This window comes from Amphiura filiformis, chromosome 1 (genome assembly GCF_039555335.1).
Source record: "Amphiura filiformis chromosome 1, Afil_fr2py, whole genome shotgun sequence".
Taxonomy (NCBI): Eukaryota; Metazoa; Echinodermata; class Ophiuroidea; order Amphilepidida; family Amphiuridae; genus Amphiura; species Amphiura filiformis.
Window position 1 is genome coordinate 37,511,568 of NC_092628.1, and position 14,790 is coordinate 37,526,357.

General features: G+C 36.0%; 2 protein-coding genes and 1 long non-coding RNA gene across 3 annotated transcripts in view; 2 read left to right on the plus strand and 1 right to left on the minus strand.

Moving 5' to 3' along the window:
- The window catches only part of LOC140146560 (medium-chain acyl-CoA ligase ACSF2, mitochondrial-like), a 31,744-nt gene extending 21,481 nt beyond the window's left edge, over positions 1–10,263 (plus strand). The window contains exons 9-14 of the mRNA XM_072168437.1: positions 804–972; positions 2,122–2,232; positions 4,349–4,500; positions 5,179–5,320; positions 6,314–6,424; positions 6,872–10,263. Of these exons, the coding sequence (XP_072024538.1) occupies positions 804–972; positions 2,122–2,232; positions 4,349–4,500; positions 5,179–5,320; positions 6,314–6,424; positions 6,872–6,997 (811 nt within the window). The 3' untranslated portion in view covers positions 6,998–10,263. The remainder of the gene's footprint in view (positions 1–803; positions 973–2,121; positions 2,233–4,348; positions 4,501–5,178; positions 5,321–6,313; positions 6,425–6,871) is intronic.
- The window catches only part of LOC140146591 (signal peptidase complex subunit 3-like), a 177,475-nt gene that overhangs the window by 61,082 nt on the left and 101,603 nt on the right, over positions 1–14,790 (minus strand). The gene's annotated exons all lie outside the window — the stretch shown is intronic.
- Positions 10,332–13,233, plus strand: LOC140146571 (uncharacterized). The gene is made up of 2 exons (XR_011858266.1): positions 10,332–12,287; positions 12,589–13,233. It is a non-coding gene; the product is annotated as an uncharacterized lncRNA (long non-coding RNA).

Consider the following 14,790-nt stretch of genomic DNA (forward strand, 5'->3'; position numbering starts at 1 on the left):
TGTCAAGACCAAAGGAAAAACTTCATGGCCTTTCCCAAAGCAGTTGGTGTTGTTATTGATCCATCTGCTTGGAGTGGGAATCCCGGCATCTGACTAGGATTCCCTCTCCAAACAGATGGATCAATAACAACACCGATCGCTTTGAGAAAGCGAGCAGAAAAACTTATGTTTTTCCTTTGGTCTTGACAAAGAATTTAAATAGCTACTTTAAAATCAACAGACTTGATGAACATCTTCAGTCGTACAGTAAGCAATTTCAAATGTACAACATTTCAAGATGTTGCACAGGGAAGGCAATGTTGGAACAGTGTCACATTCTTTGCTCACTTGTTGTAGAACCACTTACTAGCACAACCCATTAAGGGGGTACTACACCCATGTGGTAAATTTGTGAATATTTTTTGCATTTTTCTCAAAAAATAATTACACACTGGTAACAAAAGTTATGTATATTATTGGGGCAAGGAATCCAATCACTACACTGAAATTTCAGTGACTCAAGACAAGCGGTCAGTATATATGATAGGAAACGAGGTACATCCTAGCTGTACCTTATTTCTGATCATAATTAACAAACCGTTTTTTTTTTTTTACTTAAATTCAAGTGTAGTAATTGGATTCCTTGCCCCTATAATATACATAAATTTGGTTACCACTGTGTTATTAGTTTTTGAGAAAAATGCAAAAATAGACACAAATTTATCGAGGGGTGTAGTACCCCCTTAAGGGCTTTGCTAAATGGGCAAAAAGGTATTCTCTCAAGTTGTTTATAACTGTTCTCTTCTCTTTTGTTTAATTTTCAGAGTAACATCTCAGTACGGTACACCAACCATGTTTATTGATATGCTCCATCATCCCAACTTTGACCAATATGATTTGTCCAGTTTGAGTACGGGGGTCATGGCCGGATCTCCTTGTCCAGTGGAAACCATGAAACAAGTTAATGATAAGATGCATATGAAAGAAGTCACAGTAAGTTGAAATGAAATCATAATAGATGATATTTTTATGCTAGAAATACACAAATTTGTTTAAAATCTCAATTGCTTTAAAAAAGAGGGCAGGTTAGTGTAGTGATCTTCTCACTCGCTTCACACCACTGTGGCTGGGGTTCAATTCTATGCGGTACCACATGTTGCTGATCCATGCTCGTCCTCGCAGGTTTTTTTCCGGGTGCTCCGGTTTTCCTCCTGCTTCTAAAATTGGACCTCTTCCCATATCCCTGTCCCGTCATATCCGGATGGCATCCCTTGACATTAGTAGCCTCTGAGCACTATTGGGCTTAGCCTGGCTTTGGCTGAATGTTATAAAATAAATAAATAAATAAATAATATTGTCAGCCTCTTTTGCCCTGCCATTGCCCTTCATAAGAGAAAAACATTTTGTGCCAGAAAAGCTTCCAATATTTGACAAATATGCTGCTTTTTAAGAAATTATGGAAAGTTTTTCTGTTATGACAAACTGCATTTTGCATCCTCTCGTGTGGAATTTTTTGTGTGATTTTCTGCTCAATCAGTGGTGTAACTGGGGGAAACATGCCCCGAGTGCTACCACTAGGGGGGTGCCAAATCGGCCTCACTTGAAAAAATATTGAACCGATGCCATTCCGACACACCCGTGTCTAAGATATTCTTGGGTAGGGGGTAGGGGTGCCAATTTTGTTTCTTGTCCCGGGCGCTACCAACCCTAGTTACGCCACTGTGCTCAATAATTTATTTATTGATAATAATTTCAGAGGCATGCAAACAATATCTCAGAGATTTGTTCAAAAGGTACAGCAGTATACAAGGAACAAAGAACCAACATTAAAATTAAAAGAAATATTGACAATTTACAGGGCAAATACAAGGACATATGGGATAAACAAAAGGCAAAAAGCAAACACAACAGTATTAATTTCCAAGCATGTGGAAATGGCGATGTTGAAAGAGAAGTGTTGCATAAAATGTTAGTTTTGCTGTTGATTCAGATATTCTTTCATGTTGTTCTTTCAGAACTTTGTTCAAAATAATGTATGCCTTGACAAAATTAAAATTGGCTAGTTATAGGAAACTAATAATCAAATTATGCTAGTCTAATGTTGTTGCCATTCAAATTAACAATTAAACTCTTGTTATATAGATCTGTTATGGTCTGACAGAAGTGAGTCCAGTGATATTCCAATCCCCCAGTAGAACAGACACTTTAGAAAGGCGAGTTACAACCGTAGGGTGGCCATCGGCTCACACAGAGGTAAGATTAATATCATAACAGGATTTAGGCCGCAAAATTCACCATTCAGATACATTTTCAAATGTGTGAATATGTTGAGCACTAACTCAAAGCAACAAGAAACATAGAACCAGCATAATTGCAAAAGAATTTGCTGTCCCCTGCGGTCTCTCACCTTGTCTCATCTCTTCTAATTGACTAAAGACATGGGCAGTGGTTGATACAAGTTGGCTAATGCAGTCTCAGCACATGCTACCGGTACTTCAGTGAATTTACTGGGTTGTGATTGTCACTTGCTTACTTGCTTGCTTATTTCGGGTGGTTTTCTTGAACCACGACAGCTCTCCATATCCTCCTGTCCTGCATCGCCGTTCCCAAGTCAGGTGCTTCCAGTCCAGTCCTGCTTGAGTACATCTACATAATAATTATGTAAGGGGTTATCTACCAGGGTTTCTTGTTCCATGTTTGGGTGTCCTGTTTATCAGATTGGTGACAGGTTCCCACTTTAATACTCCTGAAGCAGTGTCCAGCGAAGCGTGTTCTCCTTTCTCTGATCTACTCTGAGAGTCTTGGAAGGTATCCATACAGCTCTTTGTTGCTTATGTGCTGATTGTCACAGACACATATATCAGAGTAGAATATGAAAGCTATGGATATTTTCTAGATGTCAACAGATGTTCTATTCAATAATTGAATTGTGTTCAAAATGTGTTTTGTATCAAAATCTTTGGTCTAATTTTGAGTTGATGTCTGGCTGTATTGCTTTGGTATGGATTCCTTGCCCCTGAAATGAGTTGACCATTTGTATTTGATCAATGGTGTACTGATCATAGGGGGTTCAAATTTCCCCTGACCGGGACAAAAATTGACCAAAATCAGTGATGTGATTCTTCTGTTTGGCATCTTTTAGGCCACAATTATGCTAATTTTAACATTGAAATTACAATGTCATGCTTCACATGCATTTGTTTCAGCCCCAACTGCCCATAGTTGCGCAAGTCTAATTACGCCACTGCTAGTTGAGCCTGTTCATTGTGATTTTAAAACCTCATTTGCCCTCATAAGTGAGTTATCTAGGATAGGCTTTATTAATTTAGACACTTTCATTGCTTATTCACAGTCAGCCAGATTTTGTATCGTGAAATTAGTATTTACATTAATTACACATAGAAAGTTAAGATCATAGTCAGATGTACATAATTGCATCATACTACCATTGTTTTCTTTACCATGGTCCAACTATAGTTGACTAAGCAACGTACTGTCACACAGCAGTGTACTATAGTCGGATAATGGTTACTTGCGGTCATACACACATGTATGCTATAAGCTAACCCAGGTAAGTTTTCATGCTTCATTTCCACTGAAATGCATGATCGAATGACGTATTGTGGTCACATGTGTGATTGTTTGTACTAACTATAGTCCGACCATAGTATCTTTGGTGATAATGATGCTAATTAGCATGTACAACTATAGTCTGACCATGGTCGCATGTGGTCACACGCTACCCGTACCATGGTCGGAACATCTTTACTTGGTAAAAATATGCATGTCTGACCGGGGTCTTCTAAGTTAAAACTTAATGTTATCCTGCTTTTAGGATAACCCTAATCTGGGAGCAAGCGTGCTTTTAGACCAGATGTGCCTGTTTCTTATTAAAGATGCTCAATAGCCTCATCCCCAGGCCTCAGGACCCCAGATTTACCAGAAGTGGTCAAATTTTTGGTATCCAAGAAAGCTACTATTATTTTTCTCATTTACCCTTAGGGGTGAAAGATCTTTAGTTTGGATGTTACGAGCGAAAAAGTGCCCCCCCCCCCCACCCTTTTCGGTTGACCAATATTAATTTTACACAGTATTCTATTTTTCTATGGGGCTCAAAAATCATGTTTTTTAGCTCTTATACCTATTACCTAACGGATTGAAATACCGGCATGAAACTGCACAGATGGAGATTTGTGGTCAAGGTCATTCAATCAAGATGAATGAAAGCTTTATTGAAACAATGAAAAAATTAGGTCATTCCCATTTAAGATGGAGGGAATTAAAGACAAGGCACATGTAGAATAAATACCCTGTGAAGAAATATTGTCTTAGAATTTTGTTTGTTTGTTCGTATTTGTCTGTTGCTAAGGTGAAGGTAATTAACCCCGAGACTGGGCATATAGTAGATGTAGATACACCAGGGGAGTTATGCAGTAGAGGCTATACAACAATGTTGGGTTATTGGGATGATGAGAAGAAAACTAGAGAAGCTATAGATAACAACCAATGGTTTCACACAGGGTAAGTACACACCATTTGGCTTCCACGAGTCAGTGACATCACTACTTTGTCTTTTGCATTTTGATCACTGCCTTTGATTCTGCTTGTAAACATGCCAGTTCATAATACTGTGCTCACTGGTGCAGGCACTGATATCATAATACTGCCTTGAGAAAGCCCAATGATCTATCAACATGTTTCTATTGTCAGACAGTGGTGTAATAACTGGGGAAGGAACAACATCAAAAACTACACTGTGTGTGTCTTCATTTATGTCATAATGACTAAAAATTGACTTGATTAGTGAAACATTAAAAAGATAATGGTTCAAAATGTTGTAAAAATTGCATTGTCATGTACTTCATCATTTGGCCCATGAAACTGATGGAGCAAGTGAGCAGGACAAAATGCAATGTTTTCCACGTGCATAGAAAATGTGACTGGTACATGTACAACAATTATTTGCATGAAAGTTATTTCTTGAACTGATCAGTTGCAATATATTTATATAGTTATGCAATTTATAATTTGGTAGGGTGATATGAATATGATCACCTTGTGTTGTGTAGTTTGTGTCATGCTATTTGAACATACATATGAATATTAATGACTTCGTTTGCATATTTTTTTAAAATCTTTGTTGTGGGTCCATTGTAATTACAAACCAAGTAATTGTAATTTTCATTTGTTCTTATGCAGTGACTTAGCTACCATTGATGAGAGTGGCTATGGGCGTATTGTAGGGAGAATTAAGGATATGATCATCAGAGGCGGAGAAAACATCTACCCTACAGAGATAGAACAGTTTCTTTACAAACATCCAAAAGTTGAAGATATACAGGTAATTATGACATGAAAATAAATAATTGCTTACTCAATGTTATAAATTAGGCAGGCTCAGCCCACTGCAGGGGGGACTTGGTTTGGGTAGGGATGTGCTGCTGAGAATTTGAAAGTAAAGTAGCCCACCAATATACCAATTTTTCAAGAATTTGGACCCATCGATATACCAAAAGTTTAAATTTACAGCCAATTTTAACACAAATTTGTACAAAAACTTTGGCTAAATCTTCACTCTGGTAATGACACTCTCCTTCTTCAGTACCCAAGGACCAAAACAGGCTATGGTGATAAATTGTTTCATGCAGCCGCTCCGCGACTATGGAACAGCCTACCTGCTGCAATCCGTAGCTCCACGACCGTCATGATGTTCAGGAAGCATTTAAAAACACATACCCATCCATATGATTCCACCGTCTCTGCAAGCCATTTTTCAGTGTCACTGCATTATGTTTTAGTGCTTTTTTATGCATGTATTGTGTGCTTTTTAAATGTATTTTATGCTTTCATTTTTTGAGTTTAATTTTATATATGTATTTTATATGATCTTACTTGTATATTATTGTATACTATTAAGCCAGTACTTTCAACTTGTACAGCGCTTTGTTCTTTTGTTTAGCTAAGGCGCTTTTATAAATGTCTGCAATAATAATGATAATAAAAAAGTGAGGCAAAATTAGGCTTTTTTGAAGAATAGACACATCCATATACCCAAATTGGCCTAGAAAGAGGTTATTGATGTACCAAAAGGCCAAAATACTACCAAGTTTACGACACGTCCCTGTATGATCATTTATACTGCCGCACAGTGAAATAGGGGTCGTGTTGTTTGTGATTGACCAATAAAGTGGCATGATTTGCTCATGAATATTTATGAGGTGTAATAAATCTTGTATGCTGTACTTCTATTTGAGTTTAAGGAACTAGGCCCACCCAAGTTCCAAGGTTTTTATCCTGCACACTTAACGTGTTGATTCACTCTGTTGTTATGCAGGTAATCGGTATCCCTGATGAAAGACTAGGTGAAGAGGTGTGTGCATGGATTAAACTCAAGTCTGGGCAACAGGCAACACCTGAGGAAATCAAACAATTCTGCAAAGGACAGGTTAGAATTATTGAATTATTGGTTTCCATTGTGTGTTTTGCAATCAAAAAATCTAATAAATCATCAAAAATCATATATTTTTTTAAAGAGAATGGGCATGCTAACATACCCTGCAAGTGATTTGATTGACTTATACTTCATTTCTAAAGCTATTCCGACAAATTTTAATTAAGTTCTTTGTTTTTGTGTGTGAGAGCTCCCCAGTTCACAACTGGATAAAAAAACAAATTGCGTCTTTCTTTTTAGACACATACACGTTGAGGCGTGTCTAAATCACCGTGCATATGTGGCTTGACCTACTGCCGTGGTTATGGATGGGCATCTGTGGTCTAGGTAGCAGTTTGTCTGAAAGAGAGGGATCGTCTGTTACAGACAATACGGTATGACAAATCCCTAGAATCATTATGATTTCAATAACAAACACCTTGATTTGCTTTTATGTTACAGATTGCACACTTCAAGATTCCCAAGGTGATCCAATTTGTAGAAGGGTTTCCTCTGACTGTCACTGGTAAAGTACAAAAGTATAAAATGAGACAAGAGATGATGACAAATTTGAAAGCGACCAATTAATTGTGATAGGTATCAAAATGTGTTCTTTTAAGAGTTATGATCAGGGCCGGATTTACCATTGGGCCAGATGGGCCCGGGCCTCCCACATTTTAGGGCTCCCAAAATTGCCTTGTGCATCTTCCTTTTTAGCCTGAAAAACACCATGTTTTGGGCCAAAATAGGGTAAAATTGCAAAATCTATTCTTGTCTCCCTCTAACTTGTAATACTCCCACCGCCACTGTCGATCTTATACCTAAACCATAACTTGGCCATTTGAGTGCACATGGCTTCCTCACGGTGAGTTTGAGGGCCTCCAAATTTTGGCGTGGCCCAGGGCCCCCAAAAAGGTAAATCCCGCCTTGGTTATTATCAATAATGATCAATTGAATTATACGAGGGGCAGTCAGTATGTTTTAAGAGTTGACTTGTGACGTCATTTGTGGATCGCTTTTCATGGCATTTCTCAATGATTACATAAACACTGTACCTTTGTCTTTCAAACAACACATGTAAAAATTCTATCACACACATGATTACGTAACAGTATTAGCATAAAATCAATGGTCTAGAGTCACCTGGTGAAATTGAGGTGTTTTTGTTAAGGGAAATAAGAGGCTGAAATGAGGTATTGTTGTATTTTCTATATTTTCTCAGGAATTAAAGAACGGAGAATGCTGCCTTTTGGAACAGTAATAGAACACAAACTACCAGTTCATTAAACCATGTTTGTTGGGCTGTAAAGGTTTTAGTTTATTTAAAATGCGTGGTCAAATATGTCTTATTTTTGACAAAAACAAGGCTTTTCTTTCTTTAAAAATCTTGATATTGCCAAAAATAGCAAAACGCGGAAATTTAAATTTTTTTGCCAGTTCTGTTGACTTATCTCCAAACATTTAAACGGGAGTCTCCCTAGAAAATATTTGAATCCGTGATTAAAATATAACTGTTATTGTACCATTGTTACATTTATACAAAAAGTAGTGGTACAAAGAGAGAGGCCATCGTTTGAATGAGCAATTTATTTTTAAAACTTTTCTGTTCATTTCAGGTTGAGATCATTCATAAAAATTCATATGAATATTTAAATTACAATTTTCATAGCATTTTGTAATATTTTAGGCCCTATTTACATGGAATTGAGCAATTTTCGTGCATTTCCACCATGTTGTATCGGTCATCCCACCTGCGCATGTGCAGATTGTTGTTTCATTTGCACCAGTTATCATCGCACTGAGTACCAGCTCTCACACGTTTCATTTTGGAGATAATTAATGTCATTTGTAATAACTGCTTTTTCATTTATGCCATTTTTGCAGAATAATTTTGCTTCCATTCAAGCCCTAAAGTTGTTGAAGTTTCCAGACGTCCCATTTCCACCAAAGTTTAATGGCAAGTCTCATATTTTACCAAATGCAAACGGAGGATCTAGTGTTTATTCCTGCCCAAAACTAGCCATATGCACCTTGTACTTTTGCTGTTTTCGGACATTGTAAACATGTGTTTTTTCTGTAATTTAAAAGGCCCGCCTTTTTGCGTGATTTGGCAGTGTCCCTAGTATATTGATTTTATGCTAATGCTGTTACGTAATCATGTGTATGATATAATTTTTACATGTGTTGTTTGAAAGACAAAGGTACAGTGTTATATGTAATTATTGAGAAATGCCATGAAAACAATCCACATATGACGTCACGAGTCAACTCTTAAAACATACTGACTGCCCCTCGTACACGTATAGGAAATTGTCAGAGAATTTAAAAAATGACGGTCAAATTTGTATAGTTCTTGAGTTACCGTATTGGTCAAAATATAGAGAATTTGCTTTTTTAAAAATATTTTTCCTACTACTCAGGTACCGAAAAACCTACCAAATTCTATCATTCTTAAAATTCCCAGGAAATATCCTTTAAGATCATGTATCTTGGAAAATTATATACTGATGTCCCTATCTCTACTTGATGTTTACAATTTGTAGGCTTATACTGGTTTTTTTTTATATAAAATATTTTTATTGATAAATATATCCATTTTTTATTCAATTGATTCAGCTCATCACTGTATAGTGGCTCGGAGATTTGCAGACTCAAACAAATCATTAGATATTCATACCTATTTGGTATCCATTTATAGAGCATGCTTTCATGCACCAATATTTGAATCAAAAACAGAAAGCAATCAATTTTTGGCTGGTGGGTTCTGTGGGTTATGTATTGAAGTTGACTGTTCTGTTGGTATCAGTGGCGTAGCCAGGTCTTCGGAACCGAGTGGGCACAAACTTGTTAATGTACCGGCGGAAATATTTTTTGCCGACGGAAGTTGCGAGTTGTTGACCCCAATTTTTTTCCCAGTGTGCTGAATAATCCAATGCACATTAATATACTTATTTATTTATACTTCTACATAACAACTAAATGTTACAATGTCAACAGGCAGATTTTCTTCAAAATGCACAACCGTGCACACAAACTGTCTATTGTTACTTGACCCCAATATTTTTCCTGTCAAGGCCCGTGCTGTACAAGGTCTAAGAGGTACCGACGGTCATGATGAGCGGCGGGGCACTGCCCCCTGGCTACACAACTGGTTGGTATAATGGTATTTTAGCTGTATACTTTACGATTGTTTGTGGTCAGATTTTCACAACTCGATTCAAATTTTAGTGAAATTGTTATACAAATATTGACAATTGAACTCCCGAGGGTGCGCAAGTCTTTGTGCAGGTGATGCTTAAAATAGCCAAAATAATCCGTAGTAATGGGCCAATCAAATGTTCAAAATCTTTGTATGAGTTATATAAACAAATATGAATTATGTCTTATGTAATTTCTATAGATGGGGTGACATTTGTTTATATTTGGTGCGCCCTCTGTTGGTCTGAGGTAGACAAATGCCAGGCAAAGGACTGTATAGTTATAAACAGAAATTTTATATAATTTTACTTTTGGTTTCAAAGCAAATAATACCAAACTTGATTACAGTTGCCACAGCTACATAATATCACAAAACTAAAGCAAAGGTTTTGCAAGTTGGGTTTTGAAAAGATATTATATGTTCTGCCATAGATACTGGATGTGTATTATTTTGCTGTTGGAATCAAGAGGGCGTTCTGGATGTAAACATAAGACGTCACCTCATCTATACAGTGGTCAAATAGTGTGTCAATTATATTGTATGATAGCTTGAAAAATATTTTGCCAATTATTCTGTATCATAAAAATATTGAATTAATTTTTAAGAAGTAGAAGTATCACACACAGTGCTCGATACCAATAAATGGTAGAGTATTTTAAAATATAACACAGATTTTATAACATTTCACTGCACAGTGTTTCACCTGAAGATCGCTTTGTGAAACACCGTGTAGTGAAATGTTATAAAATCTGTGTTTATATTTTGGAATTAATTTTTACATATTTTTATCGTCAACTACTCAGTGATTTTGTAAATGACAGTAATATTATATTTTATTATCAATATTGTAAATAACTAGAATTTTTACAAATTATTCTTTATATTTTTACCATTTTACATCTAAATTGTCTTGTTTGTGGAGAAAGATGTTTTCTTCCAAATGATAGATTATATGAGAATCTAAGCTTAGAGTAGACCAAAAAATATTGTGTCGCCTTTTCACACAAAATATTTGGATAGAATCAAATGCTGACCCAAATTTAAAAAACCAATTTGGGTCCATTGGGTAAGGGCAACACAACATTTTTTTTTTGGGGGGTTAGATTGCTGTAATGCCCGTATCACGTTAACAGTCACTACCAAATCATGGTGTTAAGTAGCTATTATGTAACTGATCAAGGGGTTGCAAGTGTGTGCGATTTGTGTAGCTCCCATGTTGACTTGATGAGTTCAACTAGTAGCAATTTGATATAAAATTGGACTGATTGAGCCCATATATATTGGTAGAGCTATGAGTTTTAAAAATATTGAGCGAGATAAAGTCAAGCCTATGCAATATTTTAAACTCATAGCTCTACCAATATATATCATCCAATTTTATCATTATTATGTTTTGAGTCCAGTATTTTCATATACTCATAACTAGCATCTTGTTGGTCGATATATAGGCTAGTCACTTTTCCAGTAGATGCAGATGCCAAATACATCACCAAAAACACGACCCTAGTAGCAGTGAAAATTGCTAGGTAGAAGACCATATGTGACCTATTACAGCAAATGCTATTAGGGGTAATATTTTGGAAGCGGAGATTTAATTTTGTTAACATTAAAATGTGTTAATGTTTGTAAAATAAGCTTTAAAATGATACCATTGTGGTTCCATTGTGAAGATATGAAGGAAAAAACAAGTGAATTATATTTTAGTCACCAGTATCTTGGAACTAGTCTGGTCGACTTAGATATCTTTTGCTGTAATAGGACACATGTGTAAGAGCAAAATACCAAAGACACATAACATTGCTGCATTCTATGGGTCATATTGGCCAATAATGTAATTATTAAAAAGTAAATATCCTTCATTGTTTGGATATTCAAAAATGATTTCATCCTGGTATAGTTGGTAGGAAGGGAATATTTTGTACTGTATAGAATATTATAGTACTGTAGGTTGGTTTAGTTTGTAAGATGTAGATTGTACATGTTCTCACAAAACCTGGCACATACCAAAATGTTGTGATTTTGACTAAAACTGTAATAAGCAACACATTTTTCACCAAATATATATGACCATCCATGACAAACTAGTGTAAAGCCGCAAAAGTATTCTGGGAACAAGGGTGCCGTCAGGTATATGCCCAGTACTTAATTTTGGCCAAGTTCTTAAATCAAATCAATGCTTTGCTCTCATATTTAAGAACTAATATAAAAAATATCAGTTGATAATTAACATTCCACACTTAAAATTTTAAGAAATTGACATAGAAGATAGAAATTACTGGTACATTGGGCATATACAAATGGGGGTGATTGTTCTTATTTTTAAATTCAAGCCAGCCTTTCCCCGGTTATAAGCCCACCCCATTTTTGAAGTGAAATCTGCTTATACCCGAGTGGTTACGGTAATTGTCCAAATTTAGGTTACCCGCTGATAAAAACCAAGGGAACTGTGTCATGTACAAAGCTCATACTAGTGTTAGCTAGACCCCTTCAAATGGGGGTGGGGGACTACCAGAGAGAGTTGACATGGGATACATAAAGATGCATGATAGCAATTGAACTTTACACAGGTCAAATTTCAAAGTTGCTCAGATTGTTTTATAAACCATATCAATGTAGTCACAAGGAGTCAGAAAAGGTATAGTTATTTCAAAAAGGTCAAATTTTTGGCTCTGGTTCTAGGTAGGTCAAAGTATACATTTTCTGACCAGAGGAATGGTCCTAGGTAGGTCAAGGTATACATTTTCTGACCAGAGGAATGGTCCTAGGTAGGTCAACGTATACATTTTCTGACCAGAGGAATGGTCCTAGGTAGGTCAGCGTATACATTTTCTGACCAGAGGAATGGTCCTAGGTAGGTCAATGTATACATTTTCTGACCAGAGGAATGGTCCTAGGTAGGTCAGCGTATACATTTTCTGACCAGAGGAATGGTCCTAGGTAGATCAACGTATACATTTTCTGACCAGAGGAATGGTCCTAGGTAGGTCAATGTATACATTTTCTGACCAGAGGAACTCATTGATATGGTTTTTAACACAATTTGAGCAACTTTGAAATTGGAACCTGTACAAAGTTCAGTGACCTTTATCAGGAAAAGCTACTTCAAACTTGATTCAATTGCTATTACACATTTTTGTCAACAGAGCAGCTTTGCCAATGTGGTACCTCCAATCTAAATCACCCCCTATATGTGACCAGATCTGATCTTAAGTTTGCAATATTGAAACTGAGATATAGGCAAAAAGTGAGGAAGAAAATGGATATATTAAAGGTCCATAACTTTGCAACAAGTATTCAACAGACAGGGATTCAACATCAGTAATTGTAGGTACTGAGCAAGTTAGTAATAGTAGCAACTCAATTTTCGACATTTCCTGGAGGATCAGATCGGGTCACATATAATATGTCATTGAATCACATCATATACACCAATATGTATGTATATTAGTTAATTGTAAAATGTAATGAAATATAATGTATTCAATTTAGCAGACATTTCCTATCATGTTAAAACCATTATAAGTAGTTTGAAATTACGCTTAAAATTGCAACAAAATTTATATGCCATCCATGAAATAATAAGTGCCTTAGAGCGAGAAATAAAGTTCCAAGTTAATCCATCTTATTGTTGCTGTTCTTGTTTTGATAATTTATCAGATGTTTTATCTTGATCAGCTGCAAATATGCACAAACTGATCATTCTTTTAAACTATGCCTGCTTTTCAAGCATTTATACAGTATATTTTTGCCTGAATTTTGGACATACAGCCACTTTCAGACCTACTTTCATACCTGAAACTGACCATTGGAAAATGCTTTAAAAAAAGAGGGAAATAGCACAAAATCAAGCTAAAAAAACTCACACATTGGGCTGAAAATAACAAATAATGCATAAATGTCAGGAATAAAGAGGAAATGAGCTAGAGGAAAAGTTTTGGGTCTGCACTTTATGACCCAGAATGTCACACAAATGGGCCTGTCCCCATTTTCTTAAATCAACCCTACCCCCAGTTCTGGCCATGCCCCTGGGTGGGTAACTTTATATTCAGTAAGTGTTAGGAGGCATGCCGACTGATTGGTGTAAACCGAGTTGTTCACTTCAAAGAGTGAAATGCACTTGCTACAAACTCAACACTACTACGTTGTAGGATATATGGATTGGCATGTCTAAAGGAAGCTCAAACCCGATTGACAAGGTCCAATTAACCCCATCCTGCTAGGGCACACCACACTTTACCCTTACAAGCACAAACACACTAACAAGTCATTTCACAGTATATTTGAGTGTATTTTATTCTCTTTCTTCGATTCGAGTTGCAGAGCAAAATTAATCCAGAAGCATGCTGTGATTTTAAAATATTGTTAACATAAATTTATTGAGTATGTGACATACTATTACATGTTTGTACAACTTATGCTACAGGAAATTCAGTAGTGATCATTGAGTGAACACAATTGACCGAGCCAATCTTTACAAGTGTGAATATTATTCATACATTATATTCGTACAGTATTCTCATAAAGAAAGTCAGACCTGGGGTTCCTTGTACCATTTTCCTGACCTTGTAATGTTTCAACCAATAATCTTAATAAAAAGGGACTTTCGAGTTCTGTCAGAGACAAAAAAATATCTGTAAAATTTTCTGAAGTTGGTTGATAAATTTGGAAAATAATCCAACCATTTTGTTTTTCAAATTATCAACAAAATATAAATATCCAAATGTGAGATTGCATGTTTTTCATGTTTGTTGCTTTTAAAAATCCATTTATAACCTATTTCTAACACACAAATGTTGCTCAAACATGTACAAAAATAGCTACATCCTGTTTCTGCAATTGTATGTAAATTACGAGATAGCTGCTTCTTACAAAATGCCTACTTGGACACAATTTGTGAGATGTTCATTCCTTTATTGTGCTCAAGGACTAAGAACTAACAATTCAACCTTAAGTTGACAAAAAAAAAAAAGAAAAAAAAAAAAAAGAAAAACCTGAACTACTGGCCCCAAGTGACCCAGATTTGGGAATAGCTTGTTTGAGCTGTATGAAATTAATAATAATAGCCCTCTTTTGGCCAAGTGGAATTAATTTTGACAAAAAATTCAGTAAATTTTCAAATATATGTTTGCAAGACAATGTCAAATCTTTCAAAGTTTCTGTGATTTTTAGGGTCATTTCTTTA